The sequence below is a fragment of the Pollachius pollachius genome (assembly GCF_949987615.1).
Source record: "Pollachius pollachius genome assembly, chromosome: 14".
Taxonomy (NCBI): domain Eukaryota; kingdom Metazoa; phylum Chordata; class Actinopteri; order Gadiformes; family Gadidae; genus Pollachius; species Pollachius pollachius.
Genome location: NC_136947.1, coordinates 22363782 through 22383780, shown reverse-complemented (window position 1 = coordinate 22383780; position 19999 = coordinate 22363782). Strand labels below are relative to the sequence as shown.

The 19999-nt window shown below is 46.7% G+C and overlaps 1 protein-coding gene across 5 annotated transcripts in view; it reads right to left on the bottom strand.

Moving 5' to 3' along the window:
* Positions 1-4708: 4708 nt before the first annotated feature.
* Positions 4709-19999, bottom strand: part of kif20ba (kinesin family member 20Ba) — a 53656-nt gene continuing 38365 nt past the window's right edge. For 4 of the 5 annotated variants that reach the window (XM_079750258.1, XM_079750260.1, XM_079750261.1 and 1 more), the window contains exons 29-36: positions 19582-19737; positions 15448-15621; positions 14646-14831; positions 14342-14548; positions 9672-9734; positions 9463-9565; positions 5517-5635; positions 4709-5203 (exon numbers count right to left, since the gene is read on the bottom strand). In XM_079750258.1, the coding sequence (XP_079606384.1) occupies positions 5132-5203; positions 5517-5635; positions 9463-9565; positions 9672-9734; positions 14342-14548; positions 14646-14831; positions 15448-15621; positions 19582-19737 (1080 nt within the window). In that variant the 3' untranslated portion in view covers positions 4709-5131. The remainder of the gene's footprint in view (positions 5204-5516; positions 5636-9462; positions 9566-9671; positions 9735-14341; positions 14549-14645; positions 14832-15447; positions 15622-19581; positions 19738-19999) is intronic. The other variant, XM_079750262.1, reaches the window with a different exon arrangement.

Below are 19999 nucleotides of genomic sequence, written 5' to 3'. Positions count from 1 at the left end.
AAAAACATTTTTGAAGTGAAGAATAAGGGGATACACTGGCTGTTTCCCAATGTGAAGGAAGCATGCTCAACGGCTTCTAAGGACGCTACGTCATAGAACACCGACAAGCACTATTCCGATGTTGAGAACATTTGGAAATTCGCGCCCTTTATTTTTGAGAATTCCGAGATTTTTCAAGGATGCATCGATGGATCCTCAACGAGCCAAAATACCCACAATCCTTTGCGTTCACACGCTGCACGCGATATTTAAAAGTTGCGTATAGAAAGCAATGCACATTGCTTTCCACAAGTGAAGTTATTTGAACATTTCAGAAATATTTTGTGCCGTATGGCTTTTTATAGATTAATCATCTAAATGCAAAAAGATAACCTGTGCGATTTCTTTCAAACGTTTTTGCAACGTAAATATATTTTGCATGGATTGATTTGTTTTAATATGTAAGTAGGTGGTGTTTAAACAAACTACTATCGCCAATAACAATTTCAACAATTCAAATATTACAATATTTAACACTGGAGCAATATTTAAAAAGCGGAAGCGCTTCCACACTAGCAAGTCGTTCCAAACTCTGAACACTAGGCAGCACTCTAGCCTCATCTCCATAGGACACGTCCAGCAAGGAAGTGTTCTAGCAAGGCTGCAGCCTTCACTTTGGGAAACAGCCACTGATGAGGAAATGAGGTGCAGGGGGGAAGATTAACAAGGACGCACAGGTGAGGGAAATTAGGTGATTGGACAAGTCAAAGGACACCTGATAGACGGGGAGAACAAACACTAAACAACTGGACAAAGTCAGGTCATGACATCCCCTGGCAGAATACAGGATGATCATTCAACGTTTGCACAGAAGACAACAGCAGAGGATAACCTGGGAAAGTATGACGTAAGCCTCTCGATGCAATCAGAAATAATAATAATAATAATGGATTGAATTTATATAGCGCTTTCCTAGACACTCGAAGATGCTTTACAGTGAAGGGGGGACCTCACTAACCACCACCAGTGTGTAGCACCCACTGGGGTGATGCATGGTAGCCAATCTGCACCAGAACGCTCACCACACACCAGCTTGAGGTGGAGAGTGAGGGAATTAATGAGTCAGCCAATTATACAGGAGGATGATTAGGGAGCCAGATTGAATGAGCCTGGTTGGGCCAGGACACCGGGGAAACCCCTACTCGTTGCGATAAGTACCCTGGGATCTTTTATGACCTCAGTGAGTCAGGACCTCGGTTTTACGTCTCCTCCGAAGGACGGCGCCTTCCATAGCAGTGTCCCCGTCACTGCACTGGGGCATCGGGATTGATGTTAAGGCCAGAGGGAAGAGTGCCACCTATTGGCCACCACCCGACACCACTTACAGCACCTGGTATTCCCAGGTGGTCTCCCATCCAAGTTCTAACCAGACCCGACCACGCTTACCTTCCGAGATCAGACGAGATCGGGCGTGTCCATGGTGGTAAGGCCATAATAACTTTGTCGTAGATGATTGGGTCATTTCCCACAGAGACCGAAGCGATTACCTTGGTCAAAGACCTCAGGTCCTACTGTTTGGAAGGAGGATTCAGGCTCACAACGTCGACAGCAACAGGAGTGTTGTTTTGGCTTCTCTACCCTCAGAGGAAAAGGCCAAAAGGTGAAGGATTTGGACAGGGAGACCTTGCCTTTGGAGAAAAGCACTGGGAGGCCAGTTGAATGCAGGGACGCCCTCTTATTCCAAAGAACTGTTAAGAACAAACACCAGATGAGGTATTCTTTAGGTAGTCTGCTCTATATGTACCTCTAGGATTCCTTGCACCTTTTATCTTGACAGTATGAGCATACTCCAAGAGCTATGTAAATCCAACTGTGACTAGGATGGAACTAGAATAACCTTTCTTCTGGACTGGCAGCACATCAGTCTTGCACTACATCGCACCACAAATCCATGAGTAGATTTCCCAAGATTGTGTCAAACCGGTAGGGTATACTATGAAGCGCGCTGAACATAACCGGGCTTTCTTTGGATAACTTGGATCGACAAAGACGAAATTCGCAATCAGAGATAAATGGTACCATGAAGCTCACTTGGATTCAGCTTTAGTTTTAATGCGTGTTCCCATAAAAAGGGCGTTTACCGTGTAATTTTACTCACCTTTACAAAATAGATAGATCCAGAGCAGTGTATTTCACACAAGAGGAACAGATTGTCATAATGAAATCCTATGAGGAGTTCAAGAATGAGACTACAGCTTGGGGCAACACAGTTGCACATAAGTATAGGGAGGCATGCTGGCAAAAAATAGCAGATTGTGTAAATTCGTAAGTGAAAAGATTCTGCATATTGTCTTCAAAATGCAAAGGCAACGTCCAACCTGCTTTAATCTATCATTTAGGGAATTCACTTTAAATACACCCTATGTAAGAAATGTATGGCATATGTTTTCAACCACTGAGAGGTAGCAGCGGTGGCGTAGTGGATTAGTGTAAGACCCGAAGGCCAGCGACCAGGGTTTACATCTCACCTGTCCATCATCATGCCTTTTATCCCCATAGATGTGGTGCCAGCATGACCTTGAGAACATGGGTCAAGTTCGGAATAAGCACAATATAATTCAATGTGGTAAGCTTCCAGCATCAATTTGAATAATTTCAGGTGAATGTAGCCTATGATTTTCAATAGGCTAGTCTCTAACTTTTAATCTGATGTTGATAACCTGTAGCAAATAAGGATCAGCACCACCACTGGGAGGGGTGAGCTCCACCGCCCTTCACTGTTTCAGAGGAGCTGGTCTTCGCTAATAATGAAGGGCGGCCGATGATGGCCGGAGTTGAGGGGGTCATCTGATCCCACTTCCTCATCATTATCCAATGCGTTTGTAATGGGTATGTATTCATGCATTGCCAATGAACATACATAATTGTCTTGCTCATCAAATGTGAGATGATTGAGTGTAATTTTTTGTTGAAGGTACAAATATTGTATTGAGAGAGCCACCGACGGTGGTATCAAATCTCCAAGCAGAGGTAGCCTCTAACAGTCAAAGTGTCATGTATTCTTGTAAATGTTGGTAAAACTTTGGAAAGAATGTCCAATAATAGGTTTCCCTGATTCTTTCAAGACATAGACGATAACAAGACTGTCGGCCTGTGAGTCCAGGGTGACTTTGGAGTCTATAATATGAATTTGCAGAATAAAAAATGCCTATTGTGTCACTGACATAGCTGTTGGTTATGTAAGGGATAATGGACGACACGGCACTTGACTATCCTAGGTTAATGTACATCGAACGTTGTGCCACCTTTGAACTTTCTAAAGAGCCGTCACAATGGGAAACTCAACCGAGCAGTGCTGTAACTGTTTCACATGTACCCACTGCACCGATGGGGGAGTAGTCTTTGCAGAGGCATACGTCAGCCAAGCCCGAGCATACGCAATCTGATTGGATGACAGATCCGTCGCTGCCTGAAAAGCTGAACATTTTTCAACTTTCTTGACGGAGCCGATGGATCCAACGGAACGGATGGATCCACAATGCATCGTTGCTCCGCCCCATTCAAAGTCAATGGGATCCGTCCGTTGACGGATGCAGTGGACAAGAGGGGTAAGACGTTATGTTTTTAACCATAGCGGTTCCGCCATCGACACACGCGCAGCTATTCAGTTGGATAATGTGAAAACAATTCTGGAGATAAATAAACTCAAGCTAGAGATGCAGCTCCTCGAGAGGGTTGGCTATTATTATATTTTCTTTGGTTAAGCTAGACTGACTCCCTTTTTTAATTTTATTTCTTTCACAGCAAATGCACAGCGAATGATGAAATAAAGATGAAGAAATGTATCTCCGTCCATTATATTGCTTCTAAAGAAACACAAAACACAGAGTTGTCAGCAACTCACCAGTGATAACAAAGCTCTACACAAAATCTGGCAGATGATGCTTCAAGTGGAATGACCGCAGATGCATTTTTTAAGTCCACGAGATGGATCAACAGCCCAGAGTCTCTTTGGAAAGGAGTTGATCTTTGGCCACTGATGCCTTAAGAGCTGAGTCCGATTTCCCCAGATGACCCGGAGGTCAAAAAGGAATTTGTGGTCGGTCACGATGCAGTCATGGAGGGAAGATAACCTACAAGCAAGCTGTTGGAACATTCAAGATGGAGTGTAAAGGCCGTAACATGGCTGTTGAGGTTCAGACGAACCCTTTGTCAACCAAGCCACAAGAGAAAAGAATGCACTGAAAGGCTGATCAAAGGCGGGAGTAAAGACACTGTTCAACAGCAAATGAACAAGTTCAAAAAAACACTGGGAGCTCAGACCCTTGAGCAAGAAGTCAGGCTAGATCCATGGAAGATGGATTGTTAAGAGTTGGAGGCTAAGTATGCCAGTGATGCTACAGAAACTCATGCCATCCTCCACGACCTGGAGAACCTTGCAGCGAACCAACTACACCTTCATAACCAATACACTTCAATTTGATTGTGTTTTCATGAATAAAGAAAACATATAGCTAACATAAAAAAAAGGCTAGATCAATGTTTATGAGTGAATGAATGAATGTCTTCAGGGACAAGAGGAACCCTCTCCACTTCTTGCCTACTCTGAAATGGCTACCATCTCTGCCTCATTTTTAGCCTGGAGAAAAATAAGTGTGTGTGTGTGTATATATATATATAAATAAATCCTTACAGTACACCCAAAATCTGTAACAAGGCACATCCACATTTTATTGTTCAAAGCAAGAAGTTTTCTAAATATAACATGATGTATAATAACATAACTTTATGATAAATACAGAACAGGTCCTATCTGGATTTCCCGTCTCCTTCCCATCGTTTGACCTCTGAGCATCGGGGCGAGGATGGAGAGGAGCTCCTCTGGGTCATGCTGCTCATTCAGGAGACGTGAGGCCCTCTTCAACCCGTCCGGATTGGGATGAGCTCTTCTTGTTCTTCACCCCAGGGGAGCCGCGGGGTCGAAGGGTGGGAGAGGGGTGCTGGGAGGCTGAGCGAGTAGAGGGCTGGCTGCTGAACGCGAGGTCACCCTGCGGTATCTGGTCAGGGAGCTGGGATGGGTCAGATCCTTCTGTGCACTTCAGGGTGGAGGGTTGGGCGAGAGGGGAGGAGAGTAGGGGGGGGGGGGGGGGAGCTACTTTGCTGTCTGGCTTCGGAGACGCCTCTTGATGATGAGGTGGTCGCTGTCCTTCTCCTCAGGCATGACCTGTAACACACATTACCCATGCAGAGTGTCTGTGAGAGACGGCTGGATGCAGCACCTGGCCCAGGTGGGACTGATTGGTGCTGGTTGAGGCTGCACGCCTGCTGCGCATCGCTGCTAATGACACTGATCAATGCACACAGGTCAAACCAGCCACCACCACCACACACAGTGAGGGAGATCTCCTGCGTGGCACCATGGAGCACCAGGATGGGCTTCAGACCGATCAATAAGCTCAACATCAGCTCCCTGACTCCTCTTTCTGGACCGGCCCAGATAAAGCCAGTTGACATTAAGTGTGTGAGTGTGTGCGTACCGGGTTGGAGGGAAGGCCCATGGGGGAGGAGATGTGTGGCTGGTAGAGTTTCTTCTTGGTTTTCTTCACCCTCACAGAGGAAGAGGACGTGCTGCTGACCAGACTCATCACCTTCTTAGCTAGAAAGACAAGTTAGAGTTAGTGTGTGTGTACCTACAGAGGTGAACAGTGTGTGAGTGAGTGAGTGAACTTCTAGAGGCCAACTGTGTGAGTGAGTGAGTGAGTGAGTGAGTGAGTGAGTGAGAGAGAGAGAGAGACCTCAGTACCTCTGTGGGGTGTACTACGAACCTGAACATACTGAGGGCTGAACATACCCAGGCTTTCTTGGGAAGCCTGGATCGACAGAGATGCAACTCGCGATCAGAGTTTAATGGTACTACGAAGCTCACTTAGGATTCGATTAGTCGAGCCAGGTTGTCCGCTTTAGGTTCAATGCGCGTTCACGTGAAAGGGGCGTTTATCGCCTCATTTTTCTCACCTTTACAAACGGGATAGATCAAGCAGCCTATATAAATGTGTATAAGTGAAACGATTCTGCATATTGTCTATACAGTGTTTCCCCCACGTTCACTTAGCAGCGGCGCGCCGCCGCTGCTGAATTTCCACCGCCGCCGCTATAAAAATCCTTCTCCTAATTGTTTTTTTTTTTTTTTTTACATAGCTCCTTTTAGAAAATGTACAGCGCGTAACGTCAATTGCGCAGCACGCGGCACATCGTCACGTAACCAACATCAAAGAAGAAAAATACACAGCGAGTGTGGCAGTTGTTGGCAGTAGGCTACCCTACACGGTTGCAAAGTTACATTGATTCTAGCAGTAGCGAGTGAAGCGGAAGATCGAAGAAAGAAGGAAAGAGTGAGCCAGACAGACAGACAGACAGACAGACAGACAGACAGACAGACAGACAGACAGACAGACAGACAGACAGACAGACAGACAGACAGACAGACAGACAGACAGAGAGAGAGAGAAAGTAAGTTGCTAAAATGTGTCGCTACATGACCACCAGTGTTAAAAACCCTCTGAGCCCAATCATTTTATTGTATCTATAAACCGCAAACTCCGTGCCGTTTTTCCTCTAGTATTGTGTGTGTGTGTGTAGGCCTGTGTGTGTGTGCGTGTTGTCGCTCTTTTTGGGATAGCAACCATGTTTAGTGTTTAAGCATTAGGCAAAAATCTGTAAATAAATTGTGCAAATTATATTTGCGTTGTGGCATTTTTTGTTTAAATATTACTATACAAAAATATAAAAATCTGTAAATGAAGACACAAAAGGCAAAGTTACAACACCAATAATCCCATCTACAGTAATACACAGGACTGTTTGAATAGGATTTAAGTGCATATTCTCCTCTCAAAGTGCACCAGATTCATGCATTCCAATGTAAAGGGTACAAAAAAATGGGTTCGGGGACCACACCACCGCTGCTGAAAAAAATCCTGCGGGAAACACTGCTATAGAATAACTACGCCAAATGCAGAATTGTTCGCCATTAATCCCAATACAGTGATGAGGATTTCAAAATGCATAAGCAACGTCCAACCTGCCTTATTCTATAATTTAGGGAATTCACTTTAAATACACCCTGTGTAAGAAATGTAACGCATATGTTTTCCATAGCTGAGAGGTAGCGGCGGTGGCGTAGTGGATTAGTATAAGACCCGAACGCCAGCGACCGGGGTTCAAATATCACCGGTCTATCATGCCTTTTACCCGCATAGATGTGGTGCCAGCACGGCCTTGAAAATAAGGGTTGAAGTTCGAAATAAGCACGAAAATATAATTCCATAACCTTAGTGAATAAGTCTTCCATATGCATGAGAATTGGGACTTTTTAAGCTTCACATGACTGACGCGCTACCTCCCCTCTACCACTCTCACGGAGACACAATGGACAACGGTACGCACTGTCTCCATAAGGTCCAACAAGGACGATCAAATAGCGAATACCCTCTGACGAGAACCTGAATCTCTCACAAAGAATATTCTCAGGCAATGCCAAGGGATCTGTCCCGAAAGAGCCTCTGTCGGAGAGACCCCTGTACGATACGGGCTCCGAGGTCCACGGGAACACCTAGTAATGGTGACGCCATTGTCAGAGGAGGGGCGAGGAAGCTGCGCGTCGCTTTAAGTAGCCGATCTAACCCGATAGACTGAGCTGAAAACCTGCTCCCGACCAGGTTTGTTTGACAGCATAAGTCACCGTGGTGATACGGCGACGCTAAAAGAGATCGACTTTGTCCCAGCTAACCCAGGCTTTGAGCGCAACATACAGTGGGGCAAAAAAGTATTTAGTCAGCCACCAATTGTGCAAGTTCTCCCACTTAAAAAGACGAGAGAGGTCTGTAATTTTCATCATAGGTAAACCTCAGCTATGAGAGACAAAATGAAAAAAAAAAATCCAGAAAATCACATTGTGAGATTTTTTAAGAATTTATTTGCAAATTATGGTGGAAAATAAGTATTTGGTCACCTACAAACCAGCAAGATTTCTGGCTGTCACAGACCTGTAACTTCTTCTTTAAGAGGTTCCTCTGTCCTCCACTTGTTACCTGTATTAATGGCACCTGTTTGAACTCCTTATCCGTATAAAAGACACCTGTCCACAACCTCAAACAGTCACACTCCAAACTCCACTATGGCCAAGACCAAAGAGCTGTCAAAGGACACCAGAAACACAATTGTAGACCTGCACCAGGCTGGGAAGTCTGAATCTGCAATAGGTAAGCATCTTGGTGTGAAGAAATCAACTGTGGGAGTAATTATCAGGAAATGGAATACATACAAGACCACTGATAATCTCCCTCGATCTGGGGCTCCACGCAAGATCTCACCCTGTGGGGTCAAAATGATCACAAGAACGGTGAACAAAAATCCCAGAACCACACGGGGGGACCTAGTGAATGACCTCCAGAGAGCTGGGACCAAAGTAACAAAGGCTAACATCACTAACACACTACGCCGCCAGGGACTCAAATCCTGCAGTGCCAGACGTGTCCCCCTGCTAAAGCCAGTGCATGTCCGGGCCCGTTTGAAGTTTGCTAGAGAGCATTTGGATGATCCAGAACAGGATTGGGAGAATGTCATATGGTCAGATGAAACCACAATAGAACTTTTTGGTAAAAACTCAACTCGTCGTGTTTGGAGGAGAAAGAATGCTGAGTTGCATCCAAAGAACACCATACCTACAGTGAAGCATGGGGGTGGAAACATCATGCTTTGGGGTTGTTTTTCTGCCAAGGGACCAGGACGTCTAATCCGTATGACGGAAAGAATGAATGGGGCCATGTATCGTGAGATTTTGAGTGAAAACCTCCTTCCATGAGCAAGGGCACTGAAGATGAAACGTGGCTGGGTCTTTCAGCATGACAATGACCCCAAACACACCGCCCGGGCAACGAAGGAGTGGCTTCTTAAGAAGCATTTCAAGGTCCTGGAGTGGCCTAGCCAGTCTCCAGATCTCAACCCCATAGAAAATCTTTGGAGGGAGTTGAAAGTCCGTGTGGCCCAAAAACATCACTGCTCTAGAGGAGATCTGCATGGAGGAATGGGCCAAAATACCAGCAGCAGTGTGTGAAAACCTTGTAAAGACTTACAGAAAACGTTTGACCTCTGTAATTGCCAACAAAGGGCATGTAACAAAGTATTGAGATGACCTTTTGTTATTGACCAAATACTTATTTTCCACCATAATTTGCAAATAAATTCTTTAAAAATCAGACAATGTGATTTTCTAGATTCTTTTTTTTCATTTTGTCTCTCATAGCTGAGGTATACCTATGGTGAAAATTACAGGCCTCTCTCATCTTTTTAAGTGGGAGAACTTGCACAATTGGAGGCTGACTAAATACTTTTTTGCCCCACTGTACCTGGCTAGCCCACTAATCCAGGTTCGTAGTACAGGCCACTGGAGGAAAACAGAGTGAGAGTGAGAGCGCTCAGTACCTCCGGAGGTGAACAGCTTGGGGGAGCTCTGCAGAAGGTCTCCTATCTTCATCCTCACCTCCTTCCTGCTGCGCGTAACGCTTCCCCCACCAGGAGAGGGGCCCTGAAGGACCGCAAGTCAGCCTTCACCACTGGTGTGTGTGTGTGTGTGTGTGTGTGTGTGTGTGTGTGTGTGTGTGTGTGTGTGTGTTTGTGTGTGTGTGTTTTACCTCCTCCTGTTGGGGGGTGAGTTTGGTCTTGGTATTTCTTTTGTTTTCAACCTCTACCTCATCCTGGAAACACACAAACACACCAATCAGGACGGTGAGGTGAGGTGAGCTGTGGTGAGGTGTAGTTTGGTGGGGTGGGTTATGGTGAGGTGAGCTGTGGTGAGATGAGGTGTGGTGGGGTGAAGGGAGAGATTACTCTTCGGTTAGTGTCCACTCATCCCTGTGTTTGGGTTAGTGTCTACTCATCACTGTGTTTGGGTTAGTGTCCACTCATCACTGTGTTTGGGTTAGTGTCCACTCATCACTGTGTTTGGGTTAGTGTCCACTCATCACTGTGTTTGGGTTAGTGTCCACTCATCACTGTGTTTGGGTTAGTGTCCACTCATCACTGTGTTTGGGTTAGTGTCCACTCATCACTGTGTTTGGGTTAGTGTCCACTCATCACTGTGTTTGGGTTAGTGTCCACTCATCACTGTGTTTAGGTTAGTGTCCACTCATCACTGTGTTTGGGTTAGTGTCCACTCATCACTGTGTTTAGGTTAGTGTCCACTCATCACTGTGTTTAGGGTAGTGTCCACTCATCACTGTGTTTGGGTTAGTGTCTACTCATCACTGTGTTTGGGTTAGTGTCCACTCATCACTGTGTGTTTGGGTTAGTGTCCACTCATCACTGTGTTTGGGTTAGTGTCCACTCATCACTGTGTTTGGGTTAGTGTCCACTCATCACTGTGTTTGGGTTAGTGTCCACTCATCACTGTGTTTGGGTTAGTGTCCACTCATCACTGTGTTTAGGTTAGTGTCCACTCATCACTGTGTTTGGGTTAGTGTCCACTCATCACTGTGTTTAGGTTAGTGTCCACTCATCACTGTGTTTAGGGTAGTGTCCACTCATCACTGTGTTTGGGTTAGTGTCTACTCATCACTGTGTTTGGGTTAGTGTCCACTCATCACTGTGTGTTTGGGTTAGTGTCCACTCATCACTGTGTTTGGGTTAGTGTCCACTCATCACTGTGTTTGGGTTAGTGTCCACTCATCACTGTGTTTGGGTTAGTGTCCACTCATCACTGTGTTTGAGTTAGTGTACACTCATCCCTGTGTTTGGGTTAGTGTCCACTCATCACTGTATGTTTAGGTTAGTGTCCACTCATCACTGTGTTTGGGTTAGTGTCCACTCATCACTGTGTTTGGGTTAGTGTCCACTCATCACTGTGTTTGAGTTAGTGTACACTCATCCCTGTGTTTGGGTTAGTGTCCACTCATCACTGTATGTTTAGGCTAGTGTCCACTCATCACTGTGTTTGGGTTAGTGTCCACTCATCACTGTGTTTGGGTTAGTGTCCACTCATCACTGTGTTTAGGTTAGTGTCCACTCATCACTGTGTTTAGGTTAGTGTCCACTCATCACTGTGTTTGGGTTAGTGTCCACTCATCACTGTATGTTTAGGTTAGTGTCCACTCATCACTGTGTTTGGGTAAGTGTCCACTCATCACTGTGTTTAGGTTAGTGTCCACTCATCACTGTGTTTGGGTTAGTGTCTACTCATCACTGTGTTTGGGTTAGTGTCCACTCATCACTGTGTGTTTGGGATAGTGTCCACTCATCACTGTGTTTGGGTTAGTGTCCACTCATCACTGTGTTTGGGTTAGTGTCCACTCATCACTGTGTTTGGGTTAGTGTCCACTCATCACTGTGTTTGAGTTAGTGTCCACTCATCACTGTGTGTTTAGGTTAGTGTCCACTCATCACTGTGTTTGGGTTAGTGTCCACTCATCACTGTGTTTGGGTTAGTGTCCACTCATCACTGTGTTTAGGTTAGCGTCCACTCACTGTGTTTGGGTTAGTGTCCACTCATCACTGTGTGTTTAGGTTAGTGTCCACTCATCACTGTGTTTGGGTTAGTGTCCACTCATCACTGTGTTTGGGTTAGTGTCCACTCATCACTGTGTTTGAGTTAGTGTACACTCATCCCTGTGTTTAGGTTAGTGTCCACTCATCACTGTGTGTTTAGGTTAGTGTCCACTCATCACTGTGTTTGGGTTAGTGTCCACTCATCACTGTATGTTTAGGTTAGTGTCCACTCATCACTGTGTTTAGGTTAGTGTCCACTCATCACTGTGTTTGGGTTAGTGTCCACTCATCACTGTGTGTTTAGGTTAGCGTCCACTCATCACTGTGTTTGGGTTAGTGTCCACTCATCACTGTGTGTTTAGGTTAGTGTCCACTCATCACTGTGTTTGGGTTAGTGTCCACTCATCACTGTGTTTGGGTTAGTGTCCACTCATCACTGTGTTTGGGTTAGTGTCCACTCATCACTGTGTTTGAGTTAGTGTACACTCATCCCTGTGTTTAGGTTAGTGTCCACTCATCACTGTGTGTTTAGGTTAGTGTCCACTCATCACTGTGTTTGGGTTAGTGTCCACTCATCACTGTATGTTTAGGTTAGTGTCCACTCATCACTGTGTTTAGGTTAGTGTCCACTCATCACTGTGTTTGGGTTAGTGTCCACTCATCACTGTGTGTTTAGGTTAGCGTCCACTCATCACTGTGTTTGGGTTAGTGTCCACTCATCACTGTGTGTTTAGGTTAGTGTCCACTCATCACTGTGTTTGGGTTAGTGTCCACTCATCACTGTGTTTGGGTTAGTGTCCACTGATCAGTCTAGTTAGAGATGTGAGGACAGGTCTTCTGTGGCGTTTCATGCTGCTACTGCCACTACTGCTGGTTACCTACTAGCCCAAACTTAATACGACTGAACTGATGAACGAAATGAGGATGAGGACTATCTAACTGTCATACGACTGAACTGATGAATGAGATGAGGATGAGGACTATCTGACCGTCATACCTGCTGAGGAGCCTTTCTCTTACTGCTCCTGAAAACCAAACTCTGACCCAACAAACAAACAAGGTGAGAAACATTAGCAGGATGCTCTAAACGCCAGCACCCATGGCGCCCCCCTACTGTTAATCACTGAGCTGAGAACAAACAGGAGCTCAACCAGAACCATCTCCATCTCTGAGCTCCGCTATGGGTCCTAGGCTCTATCTCTGAGCTCCACTATGGGTCCTAGGCTCTATCTCTGAGCTATGGGTCCTAGGCTCTATCTCTGAGCTATGGGTCCTAGGCTCTATCTCTGAGCTCTACTATGTGTCCTAGGCTCTATCTCTGAGCTATGTGTCCTAGGCTCTATCTCTGAGCTATGGGTCCTAGGCTCTATCTCTGAGCTCCACTATGGGTCCTAGGCTCTATCTCTGAGCTCCACTATGGGTCCTAGGCTCTATCTCTGAGCTATGGGTCCTAGGCTCTATCTCTGAGCTATGGGTCCTAGGCTCTATCTCTGAGCTATGGGTCCTAGGCTCTATCTCTGAGCTATGGGTCCTAGGCTCTATCTCTGAGCTATGGGTCCTAGGCTCTATCTCTGAGCTATGTGTCCTAGGCTTTATCTCTGAGCTATGTGTCCTAGGCTCTATCTCTGAGCTATGTGTCCTAGGCTCTATCTCTGAGCTATGTGTCCTAGGCTCTATCTCTGAGCTATGGGTCCTAGGCTCTATCTCTGAGCTCCACTATGGGTCCTAGGCTCTATCTCTGAGCTCTACTATGTGTCCTAGGCTCTATCTCTGAGCTATGTGTCCTAGGCTCTATCTCTGAGCTATGGGTCCTAGGCTCTATCTCTGAGCTCCACTATGGGTCCTAGGCTCTATCTCTGAGCTCCACTATGGGTCCTAGGCTCTATCTCTGAGCTATGGGTCCTAGCCTCTATCTCTGAGCTCCACTATGGGTCCTAGGCTCTATCTCTGAGCTATGGGTCCTAGGCTCTATTTCTGAGCTATGGGTCCTAGGCTCTATCTCTGAGCTATGGGTCCTAGGCTCTATCTCTGAGCTATGTGTCCTAGGCTTTATCTCTGAGCTATGTGTCCTAGGCTCTATCTCTGAGCTATGTGTCCTAGGCTCTATCTCTGAGCTATGTGTCCTAGGCTCTATCTCTGAGCTATGGGTCCTAGGCTCTATCTCTGAGCTCCACTATGGGTCCTAGGCTCTATCTCTGAATTATGTGTCCTAGGCTCTATCTCTGAGCTACACTATGGGTCCTAGGCTCTATCTCTGAGCTATGGGTCCTAGGCTCTATCTCTGAGCTATGTGTCCTAGGCTCTATCTCTGAGCTATGTGTCCTAGGCTCTATCTCTGAGCTATGGCTCCTAGGCTCTATCTCTGAGCTCCACTATGGGTCCTAGGCTCTATCTCTGAGCTATGTGTCCTAGGCTCTATCTCTGAGCTCCACTATGGGTCCTAAGCTCTATCTCTGAGCTATGGGTCCTAGGCTCTATCTCTGAGCTATGTGTCCTAGGCTCTATCTCTGAGCTATGGGTCCTAGGCTCTATCTCTGAGCTATGGGTCCTAGGCTCTATCTCTGAGCTATGTGTCCTAGGCTCCATCTCTGAGCTATGTGTCCTAGGCTCTATCTCTGAGCTATGTGTCCTAGGCTCTATCTCTGAGCTCTACTATGGGTCCTAGGCTCTATCTCTGAGCTATGGGTCCTAGGCTCTATCTCTGAGCTATGGGTCCTAGGCTCTATCTCTGAGCTATGTGTCCTAGGCTCTATCTCTGAGCTATGGGTCCTAGGCTCTATCTCTGAGCTATGGGTCCTAGGCTCCACTTCTGACTCCTCACCCTGTCCATGTCGTTGCTCCTCCTCTTGCGGGGGTGGCTGATCTTGACGGTGACCGAGCCCTGCTCCCCCTGCCTCCTCAGGGCCAGGCGGTTGGGCTGCAGGGGGCTGAAGGAGATCTCCATCTCAGGCCGGGGGAAGCGGCTCCTCCGCCCATTCTCAGTGGAGATCTGAGAAGACTCCAGGACCGAGGGGAACCCCGCCGAACCCTGGGAAACAAACACACACACAGACCTCCAGGCATTACAAACCAGCTCACACATGTTTGGCTCTCCATGGCGACCTCTGAGCCCAGGCCCTGCTCACCGAACTGGTCCTCTCTGCTGAGCTCCTCTCTGCTGAGCTCCTCTCTGCTGAGCTCCTCTCTGCTGAGCTCCTCTCTGCTGAGCTCCTGTCTGCTGAGCTCCTCTCTGCTGAGCTCCTCTCTGCTGAGCTCCTGTCTGCTGAGCTCCTGCTGGTGGAGACCCGGGCAGTCCTGCCCTCTGCCTCAGTCTGTAACACAGGGGACATGAGGACCAGCACCAGTTCTACTGCAGTAGAACCAGGGCTACTGCAGTAGAACCAGGTGTATTACTGCAGTAGAACCAGGTGTAATACTGCAGTAGAACCAGGTGTAATACTGCAGTAGAACCAGGTGTAATACTGCAGTAGAACCAGGACTACTGCAGTAGAACCAGGTCTACTGCAGTAGAACCAGGTCTAGTACTGCAGTAGTACCAGGTCTAGTACTGCAGTAGTACCAGGTCTAGTACTGCAGTATTGCAGTAGTACCAGGTCTAGTACTGCAGTATTGCAGTAGTACCAGGTGTATTACTGCAGTAGAACCAGATCTAGTACTGCAGTATTGCAGTAGAACCAGGTCTAGTACTGCAGTAGTACCAGGTGTATTACTGCAGTAGTACCAGGTATATTACTGCAGTAGTACCAGGTCTAGTACTGCAGTACTGCAGTAGTACCAGGTGTATTACTGCAGTAGAACCAGATCTACTACTGCAGTATTGCAGTAGAACCAGGTCTAGTACTGCAGTACTGCAGTAGTACCAGGTGTATTACTGCAGTAGTACCAGGTCTCAGTACAACCAGCCTCCATCCAGCCCATTAGCCCTACCTCTGGGGGCGGGCCGGGGTCGGAGCGGAGCTGCTCGATCAGCTGCTCCTGCTCTTTGTTGCAGGAGACTAGCTTCTGCAGCTGGACCTCCAGAGCAGACACCAGGGAGTCCCTTTCCCTCCTCCACCCGTCCATCGCCTGGTCCTTCACCGCCAGCTCAGCACAAACACTCTCCTACAGAGAGACAGAGGTGTCACACTAGAGCAGAGGTCTTCAACAGGGGGTCCGCGACCCCTAGAGGGTCCGCAGAGGTACTGCAGGAGGGTCGCAAAAGTTTTGGTTGATTAGACGTTTTTTTTTATATTCCCCCGCAATCCTTTCCACAAATTGAAATGTCTTTAAGTACACATCAACATGAATCCAACACACTAGCCGCGTTTACATGGACACTTTTTCTAATCGGAATAGATCTATTCCTATCATGCTATCCGAATGTACTATATATATGCCATTTACAAAAGTGGTAAGCGTACGTTCGTATGTCTCTCTTGCACACCTGACACATCTGGACTGGCTGCGACATTTTTATGTATTTGATTCTAATGAAAGCCTAGCAGGAGAGAGCTTTTCTCTGCCTGCTCCTTCAATTAAGAAGAATCACAGCACAGCGACCTCAGTTTCTCGTCCGGTCTTTATATGTACCCCCTCCTCCGCCGTTAACAATACGTATTTGGATGAGAGTGCAGCCAAGACTGTTGGGAGAGAGAGAGTGCTGTTATGTAAGGGATAATGTAAAGAACGCTGGTCAGCAGAGAAATAGTCCGCCAAAGACGTTGACGTCGCTTAGCAACCGGAAACGCTGGGGTTGATAAGTTACTGGACTTCTTGCGGAGTGCTAAGAAAGACACAAACAAACATCACTCATTTTCGTTTCCACATTTATGTTTTAAAAATGTCCATTTGAATAGCTTTTATGCATGACTACATGCAACTGACAGACATTGGTGATCTTGGCAGCTATCAGTTTATGTTATGTTATGTTTATGAATGGCAGTGGCATGGCCACCCTACTCACTGTACCTTGAACATGTTTAAAATAAAAACATGAATATATGAACCTGTGTATTATTTGAATATCTTAGTATTGAATGCAAAATAACAAAGTACATTTATACATGGCACTATAGGTTTAATATAAAACACAATTTTATACAATATATAAGTAGGGGGTCCTTGGCCTGTGAAACGTTGAAGACCCCTGGACCAGAGAGAGCTAGTGTTACACTGGAGAGAGAGAGAGAGAGAGCTAGTGTTACACTGGAGAGAGAGAGAGAGAGCTAGTGTTACACTGGAGAGAGAGAGAGAGCTAGTGTTACACTGGAGAGAGAGAGAGAGAGCTAGTGTTACACTGGAGAGAGAGAGAGACAGAGCTAGTGTTACACTGGAGGGAGAGAGAGAGAGCTAGTGTTACACTGGAGAGAGAGAGAGAGAGAGCTAGTGTTACACTGGAGAGAGAGAGAGAGAGCTAGTGTTACACTGGAGAGAGAGAGAGAACTATTGTTACACTGGAGAGAGAGAGAGAGAGAGCTAGTGTTACACTGGAGAGAGAGAGAGAGAGCTAGTGTTACACTGGAGAGAGAGAGAGAACTAGTGTTACACTGGAGAGAGAGAGAGAGAGAGCTAGTGTTACACTGGAGGGAGAGAGCTAGTGTTACACTGGAGAGAGAGAGAGAGCTAGTGTTACACTGGAGAGAGAGAGAGAGCTAGTGTTACACTGGGGAGAGAGAGAGAGAGACAGAGAGCTAGTGTTACACTGGAGAGGGAGAGAGAGAGAGAGAGAGAGAGAGAGAGAGAGAGAGAGAGAGAGAGAGAGAGAGAGAGAGAGAGAGAGCTAGTGTTACACTGGAGAGAGAGAGCTAGTGGTACACTGGAGAGAGAGAGAGCTAGTGTTACACTGGAGAGAGAGAGAGAGCTAGTGTTACACTGCAGAGAGAGAGAGAGAGAGAGAGAGAGAGTGTTACACTGCAGAGAGAGAGAGAGCTAGTGTTACGCTGGAGAGAGAGAGAGCTAGTGTTACCCTGGAGAGACAGAGAGAGAGAGAGCTAGTGTTACACTGGAGAGAGAGAGAGCTAGTGTTGCACTGGAGAGAGAGAGAGAGAGCTAGTGTTGCACTGGAGAGAGAGAGAGAGCTAGTGTTGCACTGGAGAGAGAGAGAGAGCTAGTGTTACACTGGAGAGAGAGAGAGAGAGCTAGTGTTACACTGGAGAGAGAGAGAGAGAGCTAGTGTTACACTGCAGAGAGAGAGAGAGAGAGAGTGTTACACTGCAGAGAGAGAGAGAGCTAGTTTTACACTGGAGAGAGAGAGAGAGCTAGTGTTACATTGGAGAGAGAGAAAGAGCTAGTGTTGCACTGGAGAGAGAGAGAGAGAGCTAGTGTTGCACTGGAGAGAGAGAGAGAGCTAGTGTTACACTAGAGAGAGAGCTAGTGTTACACTGGAGAGAGAGAGAGCTAGTGTTACACTGGAGAGAGAGAGAGAGAGCTAGTGTTACACTGGAGAGAGAGAGAGAGAGAGAGAGAGCTAGTGGTACACTAGAGAGAGAGAGAGCTAGTGTTACACTGGAGAGAGAGAGCTAGTGTTGCACTGGAGAGAGAGAGAGATAGCTAGTGTTACACTGGAGAGAGAGAGAGCTAGTGTTACACTGGAGAGAGAGAGAGCTAGTGTTACACTGGAGAGAGAGAGAGCTAGTGTTACACTGGAGGGAGAGAGAGAGAGCTAGTGTTACACTGGAGAGAGAGAGAGAGAGAGCTAGTGTTACACTGGAGAGAGAGAGAGAGCTAGTGTTACACTGGAGAGAGAGAGAGAGCTAGTGTTACACTGGAGAGAGAGAGAGAACTAGTGTTACACTGGAGAGAGAGAGAGAGAGAGAGCTAGTGTTACACTGGAGAGAGAGAGAGAGAGCTAGTGTTACACTGGAGAGAGAGAGAGAGAGAGAGAGAGAGAGAGCTAGTGTTACACTGGAGAGAGAGAGAGAGCTAGTGTAACACTGGGGAGAGAGAGAGAGAGACAGAGAGCTAGTGTTACACTGGAGAGAGAGAGAGAGAGAGAGAGAGAGAGAGAGAGAGAGAGAGAGAGAGAGAGAGAGAGAGAGAGAGAGAGAGAGAGAGAGAGAGAGAGAGAGAGAGAGAGAGAGAGAGAGAGCGAGCTAGTGTTACACTGGAGAGAGAGAGCTAGTGGTACACTGGAGAGAGAGAGAGCTAGTGTTACACTGGAGAGAGAGAGAGAGCTAGTGTTACACTGCAGAGAGAGAGAGAGAGAGAGAGAGAGTGTTACACTGCAGAGAGAGAGAGAGCTAGTGTTACGCTGGAGAGAGAGAGAGCTAGTGTTACCCTGGAGAGAGAGAGAGAGAGCTAGTGTTACACTGGAGAGAGAGAGAGCTAGTGTTGCACTGGAGAGAGAGAGAGAGAGCTAGTGTTGCACTGGAGAGAGAGAGAGCTAGTGTTACACTGGAGAGAGAGAGAGAGAGCTAGTGTTACACTGGAGAGAGAGAGAGAGAGCTAGTGTTACACTGCAGAGAGAGAGAGAGAGCTAGTGTTGCACTGGAGAGAGAGAGAGAGCTAGTGTTACACTAGAGAGAGAGCTAGTGTTACACTGGAGAGAGAGAGAGCTAGTGTTACACTGGAGAGAGAGAGAGCTAGTGTTACACTGGAGAGAGAGAGAGAGAGCTAGTGTTACACTGGAGAGAGAGAGAGCTAGTGGTACACTAGAGAGAGAGAGAGCTAGTGTTACACTGGAGAGAGAGAGCTAGTGTTGCACTGGAGAGAGAGAGAGATAGCTAGTGTTAAACTGGAGAGAGAGAGAGCTAGTGTTACACTGGAGAGAGAGAGAGCTAGTGTTACACTGGAGAGAGAGAGAGCTAGTGTTACACTGGAGAGAGAGAGAGCTAGTGTTACACTGGAGAGAGAGAGAGAGCTAGTGTTGCACTGGAGAGAGAGAGCTAGTGGTACACTAGAGAGAGAGAGAGAGAGAGCTAGTGGTACACTAGAGAGAGAGAGAGAGAGATAGTGGTACACTAGAGAGAGAGAGAGCTAGTGGTACACTGTAGAGAGAGAGCTAGTGTTACACTAGAGAGAGAGAGCTAGTGGTACACTGAAGAGGGAGCTAGTTACAATAGAGAGAGTAAAGTTTGCGGGTACCAGTTGGATGCGTTCCCTAGCGTGTCGCTCTCTGTCCTCGGCAAACTTCCTCATCTCTTGGTTCCTCCTCTCTTCTGCTTCCTTAGCCTGACCAATCAGAAGCATCTTCTCCTCCAGCCACCTCTTCCGGTCCGCCTGCTGTCTATCAGTACACAGCTACACACACACACACACACACACACACACACACACACACACACACACACAAAAAATCTGGTTTAGACTACTAGAATAGGATCTGGTGTAGATATGTGGTTTAGATTTAATCTGGTTAAGACCAATAGAGTAGGATCTGGTGTTTATATAAACTGGTATAGATATAATCTGGTTTAGATTTTATCTGGTTCAGACCAGTAGAGTATGACCTGCTGTAGCTATAAACTGGTTTAGATTGAATCTGGTTTAGACAAGTATAATA